At 33.4% G+C, this 9,977-nt stretch overlaps 1 protein-coding gene across 6 annotated transcripts; it reads left to right on the forward strand.

Moving 5' to 3' along the window:
• Positions 1-1,043: 1,043 nt before the first annotated feature.
• LOC108486378 (uncharacterized) lies at positions 1,044-5,506 on the forward strand. 6 transcript variants are annotated; one of them, XM_017790412.2, is made up of 5 exons: positions 1,045-1,298; positions 1,723-1,823; positions 2,176-3,239; positions 4,122-4,402; positions 4,509-5,506. In XM_017790412.2, exons 3-5 carry the CDS (start codon positions 2,248-2,250, stop codon positions 5,249-5,251), a joined length of 2,016 nt encoding a protein of 671 aa, XP_017645901.1. In that variant the 5' UTR covers positions 1,045-1,298; positions 1,723-1,823; positions 2,176-2,247; the 3' UTR covers positions 5,252-5,506. The 6 variants fall into 6 exon arrangements, with proteins under 6 accessions (XP_017645905.1, XP_017645901.1, XP_017645900.1 ...); XM_017790411.2 differs by having other exon boundaries at positions 2,179-3,239; XM_053029807.1 differs by having other exon boundaries at positions 2,218-3,239.
• The last annotated feature ends 4,471 nt before the right edge of the window (positions 5,507-9,977 follow it).

A 9,977-nucleotide genomic window follows, 5' to 3' on the forward strand; every position in this document is an offset into this window, starting at 1 on the left:
TACTATTAAATTTCTATTAATTTTATTGGTGTAGTATTTTGAAATTAAAAAAATCATTTGATAATCATATAACAACAAAAATAACATTAAAAATGTTTATATAGATTTTTCTTAAACACATTCATCCGAACTTGTCTTTGATAATATTATTTTGTATCGAATAGTGTTCTAAAGAAAATTTGACATAAGCATTTTGATTGAAATAGTTAAGAGGACTAAATATTTAGACTAACTAATGACATTATAAATGTATAATAATCAAATTATGTCGAAAATAAGATATATAGATTAAATCGCAAATATCAACATAGTATAAAGGTTAAAATTCAGGTTTAATCATTGTTTTATAATATAGAAAAAGAAGCACGAAAAATTTAAAATAAATAAAGCGATGTATCTATCTCTAAGAACATTAGAGTATTCAAATTATTATAATCACGTAGTGTTATAATTGAAAAATCAATGATATTAATTATTTGGACTAATTAATAATTACATTACAAAATTACAAGATCAAATTACATTAGAATAAAAGTGTAGCGCTTAAATATCAAATTTAAGCATAACAGAGAGATCAAATTTAAAATTTAACTATCTTTTAAAACGCCAAAAAAATAAACATTTACGTAATCTAAAAGAAATAAGAAGTCATGTATCTATTTTAAGACCCTTAGGGTATTTAAATTATATATAATTATGTAATATTTTAATTATATATAATCATGTAATGGTTTAACCATATTAAATTTTTGAAATAATTAATAATGTTATAAAATATATGGAAAAAATATGATAAAAATTAAAATGTGTAGATTAAATATCAAATTTAAACATATTAGAGTGACTAAAGATGAAACTTAACCATTTTATAAAATAAAAATAAAGAAAAAAGATAAATAAGTTATGATGAATTTAACTACACTTAAATTTACATACTCTTACATTAATAATAATAATATTCATATTAATCTTACACTAATAATAATATTCATATCAATCAAGAAAATACACAATGACATAATTTAGTATTAATTTCTTTTCTTGACAAATCAAATCCAAAAACAGGGATATGAGATATAGATCGGATCAGTTGGATATGGAACATAAAAGCCCATGGATATTAAGGAACGGCCATTGCCACTTCCTTTCTTTCCTAAAGGCTTTTTTCTAAGGTAAGAAACCTTGTTTTTAAAAGTTAAGGGGGAAAAAGGGTCTGAGAAGGAATTGTCGTTTGACTCAACTGGAAATCCGAATCTAAGTCTCTACTCTGCCTCTCAACTCTATCCACCGTGAACTAGGTAAACTATTTTAGCTTATTTCTGTCGTTCGTCATTGAATTATTGCAATTGTTAATATTATTGTTGTATTGAGCATACAAGATTGCTTTTCGAGTTCCGGTTAAGCAAATAATACGGACTGCCGACTGCTGGGGACGAAAAATTCTTAAACCCACTAGGGTTCACATTAGGGTTTTTGTTTCAGATTCGTATTTGGTACTCGCGAATTGCAATACAATCGACTACTAGTTTTCTTATCCCTTTATCTTATAGTTGTATCTGTTATATGATTCTGTTTTAGTTATTTAGTGTAACAAATAAACAAAAATCTAGGGAGGATTAAAAGTGTGAAAGGCTGTTGCAACTTTATTTTCACTCCGCTTCCCTTTTTATTTTATTCCCTGTAACTCCAAACCATTCATACTAATTTGTGCTAATCTAACAGGTGCCTTGTTTGAAGTTCATTGGTCGAGTTTCTCCTATAAATACCAAAAGCAGAATTAAAAAGCCCAGTTTTTTTCTTACATATCACTTTGCTTCCCTTAAGTTAAGCTCGCTCTCTCCCTTTTTCAGATCTTCCTTTTCTTTCCAAGTTTCTGATATTTATTTCCAGTTGTAATTCTTGAATTCTAAGTTATGGGTTTTGTTTATTTTTCCAAATATAAATTTTGTTTTGTTTATTTATCTGATTGCTCTGTTTGTTTGTCTCTGATATTCATTTTATATCTTTCTTCCAAGAAGCAACATTGATTAGATCTATGCTATCGGTTTCTTTTTTCATTGACATTTCTTTCATTTTTTCCAGCTTGGAATTTGTTAACTGCTGCATATTAAAAGAAAATCCAAAATCAAAATGCCTCTAAATAATGATGTATGGAACCTGTTTCCTTTCTTGTAGCAGGATTTCTAAAGCCCAAAAATATCTTCTTTTCTGTGACAGCCATTTGCATTGTCCTCCAACAACCACCTTATGGATCGACCACCCCACAATTATGCAGCTGCATCTGCCAATGCCATGGCTTACTCCCAACAGCAGCGACAATCAGCCAATATTCAACAGCAATTCGGGTATCCTCCGCAACATCAACAGTTCCCTGCAACAGTACATGCTCCTCCTTTCCTAGCACCACATCCTTCTCAATTCCCTTACCATCCCCATATGCAAGTACAACACCAACCACAACTCCACCCTCAACTTCTTCATCTTCAGCAGCAACAGCAACCACCCCCTACATTCCCTTCACATTTGCCTCCTCATCTCGTTTCTTCACCTTTCCATGGTCTTTATGATTCTCCTCCGCCCCTTGCTGCTGCCCCATCTGATCCCGATCTCCAAAAGCGTATTGACAAGCTTGTGGAATATGCAACTAAGAATGGTCCTGAATTTGAAGCCATGATCCGTGAAAAGCAGCAAGATAATCCTGATTACAATTTTCTCTTTGGTGGAGAGGGGAATGGTTACTACAGGTACAAGCTTTGGCTATCTACACATCCCCAAAGTGGACCCTACCCTTCCTTTCCACCATCTTCCATACCTATGATGCATCCTCCTCCAAATCCTGTCATGAATCCTTCGTCTCTGAACGCGCCTCCAATGGGCACCACTGCCTCTGCTGCTGCTGCTCCTCAAATGCACCAACCTGCTTTTCCTCCATTTTATGATCAGCAGCATCACTATCAGCATCCTCAGCCTTTTGTTGGTCTTGGCCGGCCAGATTATGGTCAGTCCTTCAAAGGCCTTTCTGGTCCACTGCCCTCTGATGTTGCAATGGAGCTTACTAACGTTCTTAACAATCTAAATGGTACCAAAGAGTCAATCAAAAGTGCCAAGATATGGTTCATGCAGAGGTCTCCATTTGCACCAGCTTTGGCTGAGGCACTTAGAGATAGGGTTTTTGCTTTGGATGATTCAGAGAGGCAATTGCATGTAATTTATCTTGCCAATGATATCCTTTTTGACAGGTACTTCTCTTTGGCATATGGCTGCTGTTTAGTTTACGATGGATTCTTAGATTATGTAATGGTTCTTTGCAAATGATTTATGCTTTATCAACTATTCCTTCTCTTTTTCTTTGCTCGTATGCTCTTGGTACTGTTTATCTCTTTCTTCCTTTTCTTGTTGTTGCATTAGATTCTTTTTCTTCTATTTTTTCTTGTACCTTTCAAATGTTGACTTGTATTAATATGATATTGAATTAAAAGAATTATAGTTGAACTGTGATATTCTTCTAGATCTAGATTACTACTATATAGATCCTGAAACTTGATTATCTGACCTTGTGGTACTTACCTCTCAGACATTGGGCATTTGTCTTCTCATTTTAATTAGACATTTTGTTGTGTTTTAGTTTATCCAATCACATTAGATTGATTGAGTCAGCACTCAGAAGGTTCAGAATCATACATCATCCTCCCTATCAATATCAATTTTGTAATCAATGAATAAAATATACATACATACATACAGACATACATACATACTTTTTGATATCTAAGACATGCATGCATACATACATACATACATACATACATACATACATACATACATACATACATGCATCTGTATAGTGTTTGATAATTTTTTGACTTGCATGATATTCTAAGTCACATATTATACAACTTTGTAAGAAATCAACTTAGATCAGCCTTCCTTTTTAGAACCTAGGCTTACAATCTTCTGTTGTATCTGTCAATCACTTCAGGACCTGGAGTGTATTATCTTCTAAAGTAATAGTTGCTTCCTAGGCCCTAGCATCGCATGGTTGCTCTTTTTGTTGTTGCTGTGGTCTTGATTCTTTGATTGTTCCTTCAGATCCTTCTGACATTTCTCTTCAATATTTGCAGTTTGCAGAGAAGGGTTAACCCTCGTGACCTCGATAATGAAGCCCTTGCATTTAAACCTGTTCTAGGTTCAATGCTAGCAAGAATATACCACAATCCTCAAAACGAGGAAAACCGGTCACGTTTACAGAAAATTTTGCAGTTTTGGGCGTCCAAGGAAGTTTACAATCAAGATGACATATATGCACTTGAGAATGAGATGATTAGTGGACCACCAGCTAATTCTTTTCCTGGGCCGCCAAAAGAGTTATCTCTTGATTCAGTGGAGTCCTCAACACCTGCAGGTTGCCTCTTTTATCTAAATAAAGGACTTGGGCTTTACGTTATGTGTCATTTAATGAGTTTCTAATTCCTCTTTCATTTTTTATTTCCTAAAATTTTACCGTGCAGGAATATTGCAGGAGACGGCACACAATAATGTCTCTATGTGGCAGCCTGACAAACAAAGTTCTATTCCAACTGTGCTTGACCAAGAGATCCCTGATAAACAAGGGGCCCATACCCTGCTACCAGCGCTAGCAAACCAGCAATTTCTTCCAAATTCAGTCCCTACTGGGGCTTTTCCAGGCTCTGTGCCGTTAAATTCTAATCTTCAGTCATCTAGCCAACAATCTGCAAATACTGGTGAGAAGTTGTCCCCCTACCCTCTTTTCCCACCCGGTCTTATTCCTGGAATGGTTAGAAAAATGCAAATCGGGAGTGGGGTGCCTTACTCTCCCCTGAGTCCTTTGGATATACCAACAGTTATACCTCCATCCAATGCATCACCATCAGAAATTCTTGAGAGAGTATCAAAGTTTTTCAAAGAGATTGGAGAGGTTAACCCTTCTGAAGGATCCTTGAAATCTAATTCAAGAGATGAAGATAATGAGTATGAGATAGAACCTCCCATTCGTAAGGGAGGAGCTTGCATCCCTCCTCCCCCAAATCTCCAGGTAGACCAAGATTCAGGAACATATGCTACCGGAAGCGCAGAGCAGAAACCAGGATCCTGTGGCTCGGGAAGGTTAGGACTCGGAGCAACAGCTAATCCCAATGAGGCAAGTCAATATGATGATGTTTATACTTCTTACAGGAAACAGAGGAGCACCTCGTACCATTCGTCCATGAGTGCACGAGCTGCTACAAGGTAAAGCCTCTCAAATATCATTTGATGATCCATAGAGGATGGAATCAAGAAGTATTTAAGTAGCTCCTTGTGCATTTATATATCAGAATTAGTATTAGCTTTCTGCCCATAAGCAGGGAGGAACCTTGAAATTTTCCAGTTATGCTTGTTAAATTTTGATTGGTGAGGATGAAGTTATACTCTTGCGTAGACCATGGGAGGTTAAATTAATTTTAATTTACCAGACTGGCATAGAAGTAGAAAGTTTGAGTCTGAAAAACAGGAGCTTCCTTCCCAGTGCAAATACTGAAGATGAGTGGAGTAAATAGGAAAAGGCTGTAGTTAGTTTAGTATCAATGGAGCAGGTAAATCTTCTTTCCCTTTTGAGTGTTGAAACTTGAAAATGAAAATGAAAAAATGATATGGTGCCTGCCAACTAATGTGGCACAAGCAAAGGTACTAATATGCCAATAAGGTGGATTTATAAATGCGAAATTTGGTGAGGTAGGTAACCAGCAAGAATGATAGGCAGAGAGAAATGTAATTCCGTTGTCAGCCACATCCTTCAGCAGAACGGTACCAGCAGCTAATAGTGTCTACGATTACAGATTTACAATTTTTTTTCCCTTAAAAATGGGTTTTTAGAAAATTTCCCGACTACAAAATTAACTAATAAACGAAAAAAAAATTATGTAAAAAAATACTTAATTTGAAAAAGGAACGGAAAAATTACCAAATGAATATGTTAAATCACATGGGTACACCAAAGAAAATCATATCTGATCAGAAAAAGAAAACTTATTTTTATAACCTGTTAATAAATTTGGTAACTTATTATTAAATTTTATTTAAAAATGAAATTTAAGATATTTGTATCTTATATTACAACTATGCTTTTTTAGAGAATATAATTAATTTCTTTATAATATTTATATAAATAATCTAAATTATACAATGTTATGTGTGGTAAAATGAATTTGAAAATTTAGATTTCATTTATTATATAAATTGTAAGAATGAAATACAATTAACCAAGTTATAATGGAATATTATAATGCAATTAACTTATCATAGTGCACATATATACAAACCTAGAACTATTTAAAATCCTAAATTTCACTACAATGTTTACTATTCACATGGATTAACTTTAAATCTTTAAAATTATTTTGTTTTGAAAATAACCGTTAAGTGGGTAAAAATTTTAAAAATAATTTTAACTAACATGAACCTTTTTACAACTTTCAAATAATGAATTAAACTTATTGAAGTAATCAAATGACTTTAGTAACAAAGAAATCTTAAAAATCGAATTTTGAAAACTCACATTTCCTTAATTTTAGACTCACAATGAGAAAATATATTAAAATACCATTTTAAAGTTTTATGTCATATTTTAAGTATGTCTAATTGGCTTCAATGTCCATAATTTCTCAAGATAAAAAGTTAATCATTTAAGCTCTAAAAGTCTTACAAACTTACTTTTAAAGACATTGAAAACTCAAAACTGTGCAAGTTTATTAAATTTCTTTCTCTAAGCAAAATTAAAATTGAAATCTCAAAATCATAATTTACTTGCTCAAATGAATTTTTAAGAAATTATTATTTGCAAAAAAGAAAATATTTTCAAATATAAATTTAAGTCATAAAATTTGTTAAGCTTTCTACGTACCTCTTAAGGACGTGCATACAAGAGATGTGCCATAAATGCAAACCCCCTAAGAATATCTCTATAAGAATATCTCTAAACATGATTTCATCAAAGTCAATTAATCAAACCAAAATCATGCTTCGAATACAACCAACTTAGATAGGTAGGCAATAACACATAATTAATAAAGTATAATCTTAAAGGTTACCTACTGTTGATACCGTGATACGACAAAGAAGGAGTACAAAGGAGGTAATGGTGGTTGCTACAGAGGCCAATTCACCTAGTCAGGGTAGAGAGCTGGAAGTTAGGGAGAATGAAGGTGAAGGGAATATAAAGGTTGAAAACTAAAAGGGTGTTGATAGAGTGTAGGCTTGATACTCTTGAAGATTCGATCATTTCTTCATCATTCGTAGAGGTATTTATAGGTGAAAATCCCGTGCAATATTGTAACGCCCCGTACCCGAGACCATCGCCGGAGTCGAACACGAGGTGTTAATAGACTTAATTCATTACTTAAACAGCTCAAATAATTTATTTTTAAAATTTTCAGTCAAGTTAACAATCTGCGTCATAGTCGCTTAAAAATTCATATCTCGAGTTACAAAACTCGAAATCCAATTCTGTAAATTTTCCCTGAAACTAGACTCATATATATATTTAATAATTTTTTTATAGAATTTTTGGTCTAGCAAATTAGTACAGTTTATTAGTTAAAGTCTCCCTGTTTGAGTTTGACTGCTCGACCTCTGTATTACTGAATCAAATATCTCCCTGCATGAGTTTCAATGACTATACCGTTTGCTTCTAATAAAACTAGACTCAATAAGGAATCTTTACATATAAATTATAACAATTTATGGTGAATTTCAAAGTCGTAACAGGGATCCAGAAATTGCTCGCCCTGTTTCACAAAAATTTAAACATCTTATAAAATATAACTCATATACTGTTTTGTTCCATCCATATGAAAATAGACTCATAATTCTTCAATTCCATATATTATTCATCATCTAATTGTATCTCTACTATTTTTAGTGATTTTTCAAACTCACGTCACTACTGCTGTCTGAATCTATTTTATGATAAATTTTACCTATTTCATGGTTTCCATGGATTAGCTAGCAATTTAGCATACATAACACCAAATATGATCATGATTAGCCATTCCAATGGCTAATCATTACCAAGCATTTCCATACCACTCAATAACCATATCATAAGACCATATACACAAAATAATTATAATGCTATACATACCATACTCAAAATATACAAGCCATTATGCCAAGATGGTATACGGATAGTATGAGTGTGCCTCCGACCGTTTCCGATTTCCGAGCTGGCTTGTCAACACTACAAGGAATGAAAAGGAGGGAGTAAGCATAAATGCTTAGTAAGCTCACATGCAAATAGCAAGTAACACAACTATATACGCAAACATAAAACATCATTTGCATAATCATCACCGAGACATTCATATCACATTTTCATTTATCATCTTACCATATTGTTGTTATATCGTGTTTTCAACCCGAGGGTTAAGTACATACCTGTTCAAAGTATTCATTTCACAACACTTACCAATCGTCCCTTTCATCTCGAGTATTCCTCCGCTTGAGTAAAATTTTACCCGTTGAACACATCGAATATAATTCGATACATGGAAAGTTTGCACATAAGTGCCACATATGTAGCCAAGCTACTATGTAACCCGCCATAAGCGAACTCGGACTCAACTCAACGAGCTCGGCGTTCGCATCCATGAGTGAACTCGGACTCAACTCAACGAGTTCGGATGCCTAGTTACATCTCACGAACTCGGACTCAACTCAACGAGTTCGGACATTCGCATCCATAAGTGAACTCGGACTCAACTCAACGAGTTTGGATGCCCAAATATCCTAGTGACATGTCACTTGTATCCTAATCCATTCCTAAGGTTCAACGGACCTTTTTCCCAATCATGTGTCTCAACCATCTTCTACGAAATGCCATATTCTGATACTCGGTAGTATTTCACATTTTCCAAGTATATCACATAATTTGACATATTAACAAACAATTATCACAAGATAATATTTCATAATAATTATCATATCATTTAAATAACATTAAAACATTTAAAATAATAACTATATTACCAACATTTACATATGAACTTACCTCGTATGCGAAAATGACTACTTTTACCATTTCGTCCACAACTTGGTATTTTCCCTATTTTAGCCCGAATTTTAGTTTTCCTTGCTCTATCATTTAAAATATAGTCTAATTAGGACTCACATTATACAAATTGACCCAAAATCATATTTTGGCAAAATTACATTTTTGCCCCTAAACTTTCGCATATTTACACTTTTGCCCCAAAGCTCGTAAATTAAACTTCAGCCTATTTTCTTATGTTTAATGACATGCTGATCATTTTTCCCTTCTATGGTAACTTCAAATTCTCACTCTAACATGTACTTATGACTATTAGGTATTTTTACCGATTAAGCCCTTTTGCTAGTTTTCGCTTAAAATCGAGTAGCACAAGTTGTCTAACATAATTTAAAACCTCATATTCTATCATAAAACACCAAAATACACAAATTTCACCTATGGGTATTTTTCCAAATATGAACCCTAGGTTGAATTATTGCTAGCATAAGCTTAATCGAGCTACTGGGACTCCAAAAACGTAAAGAACTTGAAAAACGAGGCTAGAATGGACTTAAAATCGAGCTTGGAAGCTTGAAAAACCCTAGCCATGGTTTCTCCTTGCTATATTCGGCCATGGGGTTGAAGATGAGCAAAATTGGCTTTTAATTTTGTATTTTAATTCATTTTACCCCTAAATGACCAAAATGCCCTTACTACTAAACTTTCCAAAAATTCCATCCATGTCCAATTTTTGTCCATAGACTTAGAAATTGGTAAAATTCTATTTAAGACCTCCTAATTAATATTTCAAAACAATTTCATACTAGAAACTTCTAGAATGCAAGTTTTACAAATTATTCGATTTAGTCCCTAATTTCAATTTAAGCACTTTATGCATAAAATTTCTTCACGAAATTTTCACACAATCATGCAATCATATCATAGACCTCAAAAT

Source organism: Gossypium arboreum, chromosome 6 (genome assembly GCF_025698485.1).
Source record: "Gossypium arboreum isolate Shixiya-1 chromosome 6, ASM2569848v2, whole genome shotgun sequence".
Lineage (NCBI taxonomy): Eukaryota > Viridiplantae > Streptophyta > Magnoliopsida > Malvales > Malvaceae > Gossypium > Gossypium arboreum.